General features: G+C 32.3%; 3 protein-coding genes across 3 annotated transcripts in view; 1 reads left to right on the forward strand and 2 right to left on the reverse strand.

Annotated features, from left to right (window-relative positions):
• Positions 1-623: 623 nt before the first annotated feature.
• LOC107020768 (KIN17-like protein) lies at positions 624-3,660 on the reverse strand. The gene is made up of 2 exons (XM_015221260.2): positions 3,510-3,660; positions 624-2,226 (listed from the first exon to the last, which is right to left on the reverse strand). Exon 2 carries the CDS (start codon positions 2,181-2,183, stop codon positions 984-986), a length of 1,200 nt encoding a protein of 399 aa, XP_015076746.1. The 5' UTR covers positions 2,184-2,226; positions 3,510-3,660; the 3' UTR covers positions 624-983.
• A 1,702-nt stretch (positions 3,661-5,362) lies between these two features.
• LOC107019118 (dof zinc finger protein DOF3.6) lies at positions 5,363-6,992 on the reverse strand. The gene is made up of 2 exons (XM_015219693.2): positions 6,819-6,992; positions 5,363-6,632 (listed from the first exon to the last, which is right to left on the reverse strand). The coding sequence occupies exons 1-2, from the start codon at positions 6,870-6,872 to the stop codon at positions 5,793-5,795; spliced, it is 894 nt and encodes a 297-aa protein (XP_015075179.1). The 5' UTR covers positions 6,873-6,992; the 3' UTR covers positions 5,363-5,792.
• A 4,635-nt stretch (positions 6,993-11,627) lies between these two features.
• Positions 11,628-13,537, forward strand: part of LOC107018585 (geranylgeranyl transferase type-1 subunit beta) — a 6,155-nt gene continuing 4,245 nt past the window's right edge. Inside the window, exons 1-4 of the mRNA XM_015219102.2 lie at positions 11,628-11,947; positions 12,871-12,946; positions 13,044-13,102; positions 13,209-13,348. Of these exons, the coding sequence (XP_015074588.1) occupies positions 11,729-11,947; positions 12,871-12,946; positions 13,044-13,102; positions 13,209-13,348 (494 nt within the window). The 5' untranslated portion in view covers positions 11,628-11,728. The remainder of the gene's footprint in view (positions 11,948-12,870; positions 12,947-13,043; positions 13,103-13,208; positions 13,349-13,537) is intronic.

A 13,537-nucleotide genomic window follows, 5' to 3' on the forward strand; every position in this document is an offset into this window, starting at 1 on the left:
ACGTGAGGTTATGTATATGAGTCGGAGGGTCTTTTAGAAACAGACACTTGAGTCGAGAGTCTTTTGAAAACAACTTCTCTACCTCTACAAGTAGTGGTTAGGTTGTTGTGTATCCTATCCCTCCTCTTATGGATCCACAAAGTACTGTTGAGGTCTATGTACACTCAACTCTGCTTAGATCTCGCTTAGTTGGATATGTTGTTGGGGTATGGTGTTGTTTTCGTGTATTTTACGCCCCTGCTCGGATTGAATCCACGAAGTAGTGTCAAGATCTACATATATTTACCCTTCTCAAATCCCGCTTAGTGAAATTTCACTTGATATGTTGTTGGTGTTTGGAGTTGTTATCTCAACAAAGTAAAGGTAAAGTGTTTGTAGATTGTTGTTGTTGCATTAGGTTGAACTTTTAATTTTGATATAAGCATCTTAAGATGAAAATCCATTGAAAATAGACTCTACGTGATGTAAGGGTAAGATTTACGTATATTATAATGGGTCATACATAGAAAATCTCAAGCTTATTAACATTGAAACGAAAGACTATCGAAAACAATCTCTCTATATTTACAAAATATGGGTAAAGATGCATATATACTCACTTGATTGAACTTTTGATTCCAATATAAACAATCAACAGATTTACCATTGAAACTACAAAATCTCACTTTTAGTTCTCAATGGACCAAACATCTACTGAGAAAGTACATCATCACTTAATAATTCCAGTGATAATTTGAAGAAATGATAAACAGCTTCTTCTTAACTTAGATCATTATTGTTCCCAAAAATACAAAGATCATCAACAACATAAGACTTAAGAGCATGGTAACATCACAAACACTTGATTGATTACTTACCAAAACGAAAACATCAATAAGAAGTAACGAAAAACTAGAGACAACCAACAATTATGAAGAATCCAGCATTAGCAAGAAGAAGTTCTTGAACAATACTAGTTCCTTTGACATCCTTTTTATCCCTGTTCATTCAGCAATTTTTGATATATCTTCGTAATCAATGGCCTTGATAACCTTACCGTCATATATTCCCTTCTCAATTTGTACTCTAGCACTGAAGTTCTTTGTATCAACTGCTAATAGTCTAGCATTTGATGAACGATATGCACCATTAACGATCCTCACAAGACCACCAATTTGGGGAATGACAGTCTCAAGCTCTTCCTGATCAACCCGTAGAACATGCTTAGTTTCAATCATCTCAATCTCCCCAACATACTTATCAATAACCTTGCGAACAATACCCTTTTGCTTATAGTAACCCTTTTCAGCCAAAGCCTTGCTCATTACCTTCACAACTATCCCCGAGCATAACCAGTAATCTTTCCTATTACTCCGCTCCTTTTGTTCCTCTTCCTCTCTCATTATCTCATCCAACACTGGGCAATTTTCACGTTTACCATTCTTACCACTGTGCTTACCTTTTTCTCTCTTCTCATTATCTATCTCATCAAACACGGATTTTGAGCTTCCTGCTCTCTCTTTCACAACAGATTTTGATGTCGAGCCTAATGTTAACTTGATCTTCTGCTCAGTCTCCAATTTCTCCATGAGCACCGGATGCAACTCTACAGAACCATCCATATTTTCCATACCATCCATATTTCCTGCACCCATCAACTGCTCTGCACGCTCTCTTTGCTTCTTAATCTCCCTTTCCTGCTTCTCTTCATCTGCTAGGTCGGCCCTAATTCTTTTGTTTTTCATTTTTTCTTTGAAGAGAGTCTCGGAGTCTCGATCAATATAGGTAATAAACCAACCTTTCGGTGTCTCTTCAACTTTACACTTCCCTGTTTTTCCCAAGTACTTCACAAACTCAGTTAATGTTGCCCATTGAGTGGAATTCATATGGACATGGTGGCGATCAGCGATATACTCATTGTACACAACAGTTGCAGCAATACGACTAAAGCGGTGACTACGCTTCATATGCTCAAGGAATAAGCTCTCAAATTCCTCGGAATAGCCACCGACAATGCGATTAGGGTTCTGACCAAAGATTTCCATTTGACGTTGATGAGACTCACTCATGCAGTGGCACTTGAATCCATTTTCATCTCGACATTGCTTTTGGCACATTTGGCAGTACCATCGCAGCTTCTGCAGGCCCTTTGCTTTTATTCGGTTGGCAATTGCCTTAGGGGTCAAGAAATCATTTTTCCCCATTTGAATTTGGGAAGTTCAAATCGATGGACTTCTTAACAATTACCTGAAAAAATCACCACAACTCAACATCTGTTCTAAAAGAAGCTAACATTACTAAGGAGTAGACTAGAGAATATAAATCAATTAACAGAAGGCCAAGACATCACAGAAAAGAAGAGAATGAGCAGATTTTAGGAAAGGCAACCAGTAGTTACAAGTCAGCAGAAAACTAAAACAGTAAAAATTAGAGCGACAACCGGCAACAGGCATAATATTGAGGCTTTAGATCAAACAAGTTTCTGAATTTAAACAAGAAACAAGATGTCATGACCCAAATTAGATCCGTGACCGGCACTAAGGCGAAAGAATCACAAAGCAAGCCTTACCATAAATCTACAGAAAATCGGGCAGAGTTTCCTTAGTGTCAAACATAAAGATAGAAAGGAAAATAAATTAGCTAAGGAAGAATGACATGTACAAGTAATAAATTGGCAAAAGAAACTAAAATAATACAAATGAAGTTATTATCTAACAACTTGAATTAACCAAGACAAAAGACATAAATGTGTATAAAAACAAATGAAAAGGATGAGAAGGATCAGTGATAAAATTCACTCACTAACTTCAAATAATGAAAGTGAAGCTTATGATGGCAATAACAAGAATGAACCACGATGAAATTCAAAAGAGGCAGTGAACACTACACCATCTAATGCCCCAAAAGTGACTATTAAACAATCAACTAAAGGCGCATGCTAGATAAAATATGATAATGTACTAAAAAAATGTTTCAACTTCCCGTTGTTTCCCAAACAAAGACGAAAAGCATGTTAGAGTAGATTTCGAGAATGCAATTCAATTTATCTCTGATAACCAACTAATCTACAAGATTAAGCTGAAGATAATAACAAACTAAAGCAAGCAAATTTCATGACTATTAATCATGGCATCAGATTCACACAAACTTGCTATTTTACGAAAAGGTGAACATACTCATAAACTCATTCGAATCAATTAATTTTAAACCGATCACTGTAACGATGCTCAATTAAGGTTATACAAATATTTACCCCAAATTCATGGGTCCAGATGGCTATCAATACAGTAAAACCCCTTAAACAAACTGCTTCCACAAATTCATATCCTCAAGTAAACGAAAATACACATTCTTAAGCCAATCGAATCCTTTAACTGGGGAAATTACAAGCAAGGATCGAAACTAATAAGAGGAATTAATACACTTGGAAAGCTAAAATCGATAACGAAGCTACATCTTCATAGAATTAAGTCTCCTAAAAGTGATAAAACTAGAACAAGACTAAAGCAAGTAAAGGAAAGAACGATTACCTTTTCCGGTCACCGTTCCGGGACGACGACGCAGCTTCCACCACGACAATGCGAATTCCGATGGGTTTCGCGAGGAAGAAGGGCAAAATCTGTTGTACGCTGATTGTATTGTGAATTGGAATTGGGTCGGGTACGGTGGGCTACTCCGATTTAGAGGAAAATTTTGGGCCGGTTTGACTGAACAAATAGGCCCATAGGGGTAAGGGCGTATCTGTCGGTTCGGTTCGATTTTATGCGCTATTAGTTCGATTTTTCGATTTTTGGTTTGTAAAAGTAAATTATCTTAGATGATCATGTGAACGTTTGCTCAAAATTCGGTTTTTGTCTTAAATTACTTTCTAATGATTTTCGTAAAATTAGTGGTGATTTTATTACTAATATTATTATGTTTCCAAAATAAATAAATAATTTTCGTTAAGTTATGAAAAGTTTTTGGATTTGGTTTCGAATACGTGTTGTAGTAACTATGGGAAAGGATCCCAAGCTATTTCAAGAATAATTATACTTTTGAATTTATCGTCGCTGATAGCTATCTACATATTCTCGATCTCATAGCTCTAAAGATAAATGGGATTATGATATAGTCTTGGATGTTTGCAACATTATCCTCATTCTTCTAACATATAAGATCAATTTTATTTGGCATGTTTATGTGTAATTTTTATCAAATCATTTAATTAATCTGTTTTATACTTTTTGATTCGGTCATTTATTTAATTTGATTTTTTTCATAGATATGTTATTTAAAAGTGCAATAATTAATGAACAAGAGTATTTGAAAATTAGATAACATAATGTTCTAGAAAAATTGTATAATCATATGATTGGAAATCTCAGACACTTTCTTTTCTTTTTTCAAACTAGAAACTTAATTTCAAATTCACTTGCATTTGAATTTTTTTTTTTTATATTTTTATATTGATTTAGAATTATTTATTTTACTTTTATCGATATTAGTCTAGAATCAATGATGTTCAATTATTTGATTACTTTGGTTTCAAGAAATATAAATAAAGGTTTATTGCTTTGTTTCTAATTTGATATTGAATGAATGTATTTTTTTTTTATAGAGTTTTGGACTTTTCAATTAATATGGAGTTGTTTGAGTTATAGACGTTGTTGGATTGTTGTAGTCTGGGGGGAGGACAAGTCAAGAGTGGTACTGCTGGATCGGTGTGAATTTGTCACAGCTTGAATCTCCTTAAAGAGAACGACATTGTTGTAGTTCGAGGTTCCAATTTTGAGCTTTGATATATATAAGAAATTTCTCTCAAATAAGTCATATTTTGATTCAAATGCAAGTTAATCAAATATTAATACCGATACTAAACACCAAATTTTAAAAAAATAATTAGGTGACTTTGTAGCATTTAATGAACAAAGTTTGGACGGTTAGTTAAGTATCTGTTGCTCTGCTTGGCTAAGAAATTATCACATACAGTCCCACATGAATAGTAAATATATCTCACGATTACAAGATATAAATAAGATCTGTATATATTATAATGTTTTTTTAAATTTCACTTGTAAGATTATATTATATATTTAAGTATGCATAGATGCAAATTTAGGAGGAATTCTATATAATATAATTCAATTCATTATTTTCAACTCAAACTATATAAAGTGAAAATGTAATAATATAATGAATAGTTGATTTTACATATATGTGTGTTAGAATATCCATTAAATAAGTACAAGTAACACTATATTATTCTAGCCTACTAAATCAAAAGAATTTTAAGACAATTACATGAATTTAAAGTAAGTTTTTGAGTTTGAATGAATTTATTACTTTCACTAAACTAATATACAATAATGAGATCATTTAGCTAATTAATCTAAACTCAATATATAATCAAGTCACTAGTTGCATTGGATTACATCTCTTAGAATCACAATCATCAACTTCATGTTAGATGATGCAATAATACTACATTTTTCAAACACGATACTCAAAAAACCAAACAATGAGAAAACATACCATCTAGATGAGAATATTGTAGAAGTAAATCAAAGTGAATGTCATACTTGCTCGTAAGCTTGGATGAGCACAGTTACCCAACAAGTAAGAACATGTATAGAAGTTAAACGAAAAGCTCAAGTTTGTTGCATTTAAGTCTTGATAGGCAAGGTAATATGGTACGTGCTGGTTAGAGACAGTAGGTACACTTGTGACATAATGCGTACAAAAGTTAGCCAGGACGTCACCATTATCTAAAGATAAATAAGAACTACTCAAGTAGCTTGATAGGGTTTTCTCTTGAAGATGGATCAAGAAAATCACAATAGTTGGCTAGTGGAAGTACTAGAAATATTATAATTTGTCCAAAATTGATTAACACCCAAATTGTTATTTCTTTGTAAATTCATCCCTTGGCTACTATTAGTACTACTTTTATTCTCTTCCACCTTCACATTTTCCAAATCATGATGATTAATCCCAAATTCACTATAAATTGGATATAAATTACTAGGTTGTTCTAAAGGGGAGAAGAAAGAAAATTGTTGCATTTGTTGATGTCTAAATTGGTTAACAAATGTTGGATCACCCTCATGAGGTTGAATTTCTCCAAAATTCAAACCATTTTGTGTAGAATTGAAGTGATTGAAATTATGAAAAGGGGTGTTAAAGAACGACAAATGTGTACTTGGAGGAGGAAAATGGCTAGGAGTAGTAATAGTATTAGTACTATTAGAAGTACTAATTGAAACATTTCTTGATCTTTCACTTCTAATTTGGGATTTTCTTGATCTTTTACTACTTGATCTCTTGTTGTTCCTCCTACATCCACCTCCCACGGGGACGTTCCTCAGAGCGCCACCTATAGTCCAGTACCTTCGACAAGTCTTGCAAAAATGACGAGGTTGAGAAAGGTTGTAGTTGTTAAAGTAACAAAACTTAGTGTTTGTAGACTCACACCGTGGACATTTTAAGGCCACATCTGGTTGAGTTATCTTTGATAGCCTGGCTCTTTCTGTTATCGAGCCAGACCTAGTTGAGCCAACTGGACCACCACCTCCTCCTGGTGCTGCTCCTGGAGGTGGCAAAACAGCTGGCGAGAGCTCAGAGGAGTTCTCATTAGTAACTCCGAGATGTTGTTGTTGATGATGATTTCCTTGCTACAAATTTTGCAAAGAGAGAAGAAAAATCAAATACTATTATATGGTATATACTATATAGTATATATTCAATTAAGATTTTTGAAAAATTAAAGAAAGTGGAAACATTTATCTTTTCCCCCAAATAACTAATTTTTTTTTATGTGATAAAGAAGCTAATATATATGAATACAAATTCTAATTTACCTCATGATGCCAATTGGGAGGATCTTGATAGAAAGGAATAGATGAGAAAGCCATTAATATTGTACTAGTTATTGCTCCAAATATTTCTTTTTCTTTTGTATAAGTTTGATATGTATAGTGGAGAATATCACACTATATACACAAAAGAGAGAATTAAAGAAAGAAAGTTGAGCAAATAAGAAAGAACAAAAGAGAGAGGAGAAGAAATATAAAGGAATAGACTTTATTTAATTTTCTTTTTCTTTTCATTTTGCTTTACTTAATTAGCTTGTAAATATTAGGGTTTGAACAAGGATATAGTTACATTACTTTATGATGTGTAGTTTCAATCATAAAAGAGACCTTAGAGTTTTAGTTATATACGTTATTGTTAGAACTGTCAAATCATTTAAAAGATATTTATAATTAATAAGCCTTCTTAATAATATTGTATTTATAATATTGAAAATAAAAGAGGTTATATTGCTAAAATAGATCAAGATAAGTTGAACTAATTAATGATGTACATATAACTTAATTATACGAACTCTTTTATGAGTCAAGTATCTAGAAATTTCTTTTGGTAATATGTGATCGTGAAACACATTTTATACGTAGAAATATTTCGATCATAATAAACATAGCCCTTCGTGATACGAAACTGAACTAATCGATCAAGCTAAAATATTGCTTATATTCAAACAAAGAAACCCTAAATTCTAACACTCACACACACAGAGACAACACACGCACTAATATAAATCGTTCTGAGATATTAGTTGAGATTCTTCCATTCTTAACTAGAAATTTTAGGTTCAAATCTTAGAAATGAAAATAATCTTTAATGCGTCCCCTCCAGAAATAGTACATGCAATATACAAATTCTAAATGAATTGTACTTAATACAGATATCGAACATCAAATCGAAAACTATATAAACATTTTGATTTTTAAAAGGAAAAGGCAAACGTTGGTGGGATATCACCATCAAAAGTATCTTTCTTTCTTTTCTCCATGTCTCCTATGCTTCTTTTATGTGTGTAAATTTAAATTACATTATAATACTAGTTAAAAAAACGTGAATTTTCAACGAACATTTTATCGAAACACTATCAAAAACACGTACCCTTATAGGGGGCGGGTAGACAAGTTAATTAATTTATTATGGTTATATATACTATATGTTGAATTTCAAAAATTAAACACATTATTGAATTGAATAACTTGAATAAACGTTCTATATTTCAATTATATATCTTTAACTCCTAATAAAGTATTACAATAAAATACTTTCACGGTTCAAAATTTAAAATTGCTTGTATACACATATTCTCATTTGTCTATTAATTGAATAGTTAATTTAATCAAATAAAATGAGTTATGTTCTTTAATTATACTCATGCACTTCAATAAGCCATAAAATCTCAATTATTTTTTATTGAAATTGATGTGTATAATTAAAGAATAGATCGATGGTGGAGTAAGAATCTAATTCCTTTGATTAATATTTTTTTAAAAAAGGAATATATATATGTCTTTTGAGCTCATTTTCATGCAAAAAATAAAAGTAGACCCAATTTTCTATACCATACATTATATTATTTATTAGTTGTAAAGTAAGGCAATAAACTTTAATTGTGCAGCTTTTTTATTTATTTCATTTATTTACATGCAATTATTTGTGCAATATATTGCTGTTACATAATTGGGACACCACTAGCTTGAGGGGTGGATCTATCAAGTTATGGATAGTAATAATTTGCTTTTAAAATCTCAATATGAAATATATTTCACTTTTAAATTAATAATAATAATTTTAAAAATTTAAAATATGTCAAAGAAATTGAATTTAATTAAACTCGTAATAAACAATGCGCCGAATAATGTAACATTTTAGTAGAGTCTAGGAAGAAAAAGATTTATATAAATTATTTATATTTTTATGAGAAAGAGATGTTGTTTCTGATAAACTATCAATTTAAAAAAAGTGTAATAAAAAAAAGGATATAAGTAAAAATAGTGTATTTATTTTTTTCAACTTAAAATTATATATGCTAACTCTATAAGAGTAATAAATGTCAACGAATATTAGCGCATTTCCAATATGAGTTGTGATGGAATGGTTGAGATTCTCCATTCTTAATTAAAGGTGTTGATTTCGAGCTTCTACAAACGAAAAAAGTAATGTTAGGATTATCATCGTTAGAAATTAATCATGTAATGTGCGAATTTCAATTTAATATCGAAATCGAACATGCATCTTTAAAATCTTAGATCTACTTTAGGTTGTTGAAACATGTTCCTCTAAATAAACCTCACGTGATTAATACATGGACATGATTCTCATGAAGATTCCAAATTATTTGTTAATTATGAAGGTTAATGACATGATAATGTTGTTTAATGGATTTTATAACTTTTTGCATGCATGCATGCATGATAAGAAAAGAAGAAATAATTAATCTCTGAATTCTAATTAGAGAATTATTAACAACCAACTAATTTGATTCCATCGCTGGATTAGTGGGTGTTCAAAGTAAATTCAGAATTTAAAATTTATCAGTTTAATGAATAAGATTTTAAATATTAAATGTATTGTATTTGTAAATTATATTCAGATTTACTATGTGTTGTAATATATCTCTAATGAATTTTTATATTAATCTGAATCTCACATCAAAAGTATTGAACTTAAGCAAATTTGTTGCCATAATAATGCTAATTATGTATTAAAAAGTGACATGAGATGTGTGTGGACATTAGTACTTAGCACTTAGCTATAGTTATATTTAACATGTATTTTAATTGGATTGTATCACTTAGTTATATAATTTTGATGATTTGATATAAACACTTTATATTTAGCGCAACTTTTATTTATGACTTTCTGTAAGGACAAATTGAATCACAAGATGTAAGTTGTAATACATTACTACACTTTTTGGTGATAGCTAAAGTTATCAGTTCCAAAAATAAAAATTAAGTTTTATGCCTAGCTGTGATATCTGAAGTAGCTTGCCCATTTCACAAGGACCTACTAGCGTGGAACATCAATGCAGGAAACTGAGGCTCCATGGATCATTACAAGTAGCTATTAGTGCGGAACATCAATGCAGGAACCTGAGTGGCTCCATCGATCATCACAAAGTGCGGAACATCAATGCAGAAAATTGAGTGGCTCCATCGATCATCACAAGTAGCTACTAGTGCGGACATCAAAGCAGGAACCTGAGTGGCTCCATCGATCATCACTAGTACCTACTAGTGCGGAACATCAATGCAGGAAACTGAGTGGAACATCAATAAAGGAAACTGAGTGGCTCCATCGATCATCACAAGTAGTTACTAGTGCGGAACATCAATACAGGAAACTGAGTGGCTCCATCGATCATCACAAATACCTACTAATGCAGAACATCAATGTAGGGAACTGAGTGGCTCCATCGACCATATAGACCAGACTTGGTTGCAACTTTCACTTCTTTCCTAGGACGTTGAAATTGAGGAAGCTTTCAGCTTGAAAAATATGGTTCACCCTTAGAGGTATCAAACATGGTAACTGCCCACTGCAAAGGCTTAGGATTTGATCTTCCTATCTCTACCCAGCAAAAAATTGTTATTCTAGGCTACACATCAGGCAATTAAAAAATTAAGATCAAATACGTACACAGATTTCTAAATCTGTTGGGTTTTTACCCTTAGATACCTTAACTATATAATTTTCCTATTGAATCAGTGAACTACCCATAATTTGTTCTTTTTAAACATCGTTGCCTAGTGTGGAACCAGGGATATTTATAGAGGTTACATTTGTTGTTTCAGAACTCATTAGTCTAACTGATAGTAAAATTGTTCGAGAATAATTGTTTTTTACTTTAAGTCATTTGAACACAGTAGAAAACAAATGAGACTAATACACAGTTTGTCTTCATTCCTTCAATCAAAATCATTACAATACAAATACAATTAAAGACTTTTACAATAGAAAAGCATCAAAATCAGCCAATAGTGATACCTGAAGGAAAAAACTCAATACGTCAGAAGCATTTACCTCAGGTGAACTTATAGCAACTGCAACATCTCTGCATCTACTACCGACTGGAATGGCAACTACGGAACACCAATCAGTGATATTTGCTTCGGTATCGATTTTACTATTGTGTTATTGGATAAACCAATAACTCAATAAGACGGTAATAATTTATTATCTTACCCTTCCTAATTATTAAATATTAATTAGACACTATAATTATATCAAATTATTAGTACTCTACCAACTTCACACTAGACCGCTTACTAGTTTTTACTGTTTACTCAAAACCTAAAGATTAAAGTAACCGATTTACGATTATAGCTATTTGATTTTAGTTTTAGTTTTAGTCTTATTAGACTATTTTATTTTAGTTTTAATTTGTAATTGTGTGTCGTAGCATTTGCAAGTTGTAAAGATCCGTAATTTGATCAACATAAAAAAGGTCATACTATATTTCGATGGTAATATGTAATTATAGCCTTCCTACTATATTTTCTCTTATTGATGCAATTTCTCATTATCTTTCTTGTTTTACTAAATCAAAGTATTTAAAGAAGTGAGAAGATATATAATATTTTATGATAAATTAAAAATCGAACCGATAATAATCAGAAATCGGTATAAAATATTTTATTTATTTGTTATTGAATTAGCACATTTAAAAACTAATAAACCAAACTGATAATACATAAAATCGAATCGAACTAACAATGCACACCCTAGTTGGACAACGATTAAGGTACTGAACAAAGAGGGGTATAAGAGTCCAAAAAAAAGGAATTTGGAAAAACTTAAAAAAGTAAAAGGGGCGTGCATATGCCTTATTACAACAAAATTAGTGAAAACTTCGAATCGCCGGATTTTCTCGCCGCCGGCCGTTTTCCGACTAGTCCTTACCATGGCGGAGGAAGATAGTGATTTTCTGAGCTTATCCGATCTAGAATCTGAGCTAGATTCAATCTCTATCCCTATGTTCTTCGACAGAAATCGCCATATTTGTTATTTAGAGATGATGCTTGAGCTACTACCTTCACCTTACCAATCGCAGGAGATCAATCGTCTCACTCTTGCTTACTTCGTCGTCTGCGGTCTCGATATCCTTCGCTCTCTCGATCGCGTACGTATTTCTCCCGACTTTTCAGTTCACCGTCGATTAGATATCAACAATGTTTTCACTGCTCTCAGAGAAGTGAAAATATTTATATTTTTTGTCTATATGTAGTTAATACTGTTTTTATCACAATTGATATCTGTATTTGCTTCACAATTGTTATATATTGCATCTGTGCTGTTTATATGACGCTTTTATAGCCAAAGTCGTTGCTCAGATACCAAATGTAATGTTCTAAACAAAATGAACTCAGATGACTCAACCAAATTCAATTAGTATCGCATGAAATTGAATTATCGAGCTAACCACTAATAGAATTATATCAGAAATGAGCCAAGCAGTCCGACAAGGACTCGAATTACAATGAAAGCAATAAAAAACACATAAATGAGAAAAAATCCAGATATGACTAATCTTCACTCCAATCACAATAATGAAATCATCACCATACCTGAAAAGATGAACCCGATGTTAGGTGAGTGATTTAGGAAGTTTCCGTGGATCACAATTGAGATTGATTGAGAAGATTGTGAGGATATAGAGAAACTAGAATTGGAGAAAGAGAGAAGATGATTATGAGAGAAGAGAGTACCCTACCAGATTTATGCCTATTCTTTCTTATTGAATCGGTTTTATATGCGATGACAGGATTAATTTGAGTCGTTCCTTACCTTTTAATCTCGTCATCCACCCGTACTGACTAACTTTTGAATTGTTAATCCCTGTGCTAAACTTCCATATACGCTGGTGTTTGAATAAGTAATCAGCTCATTACACCCTACTTTTTAGATAGTGTGAAAATAAAATTTAATGCAGTATAATCAAATTTGAAGCTGTTTGCAAACTGGAAAAGCCTAAAATGCTATAATGATTTAAGTTCAATGTTTAGTAAAGCTGGCTAGCAAAAGTGATCTTTTTATTGACTCCAGGTTGACAAAGAAGGGGTGATTAATTGGGTTTTGTCACTGCAAACTCATCCGCGAGACGAAGCTGAACTGAGCAATGGTATGGTTCAGTTAATGTAGAGAAGCGACTTTAATTAGTCAAGCAGTCCTTCTGTTGATAACATTTGAAATTTATTGGGACTTCTGGTTTCGTGCAGGACAATTTTATGGGTTCCATGGTTCTAGAAGTTCTCAGTTTCAACCAAATGACTATGGGGTACAAGAATGTGGTTATTATTAACTATTAATTGTTGTTGAGGATAAAAAAACTGATCTAGAAAACTTATTCCTCGGGACTTACTGGTCTTATGGTCTGTACACAGAATGCGATCCCAAATTGCAGTCATTTGGCAAGTACTTACTGCGCACTATCCATATTGAAGACTCTTGGCTATGATTTTTCACTACTGGATTCCATGTCAATCATCAAATCAATGAAAAATCTTCAGCAACATGATGGGAGGTACTTTTTATGGCCTTTCTTTCTATTGTTTTCAATTCTTTGATCAGTGCTACATTCTGAATCTAATATAGCCTCCTTATTTTGTCTCTAACAAAGTTCTTTGTTCTTTGTTACTCCATTAAAACAAAGAAGTTCTTTGTTAAACTTCAAAAACTCTTGATTTTATATGCCATTCCCCCCCCCCCCCCC

Source organism: Solanum pennellii, chromosome 5, assembly GCF_001406875.1.
Source record: "Solanum pennellii chromosome 5, SPENNV200".
Lineage (NCBI taxonomy): Eukaryota > Viridiplantae > Streptophyta > Magnoliopsida > Solanales > Solanaceae > Solanum > Solanum pennellii.

What these genes read in the sequence shown, in the direction of transcription:
- LOC107020768 (XM_015221260.2), bottom strand. Translation starts at nt 2,183, where the DNA reads ATGGGGAAAAATGATTTCTTGACCCCTAAGGCAATTGCCAACCGAATA.
- LOC107019118 (XM_015219693.2), bottom strand. Translation starts at nt 6,872, where the DNA reads ATGGCTTTCTCATCTATTCCTTTCTATCAAGATCCTCCCAATTGGCAT. An exon ending in CTCCCAATTGGCATCATGAG is followed by an intron (nt 6,633 to 6,818) that starts GTAAATTAGAAT and finishes CAAAATTTGTAG; the next exon opens with CAAGGAAATCATCATCAACA.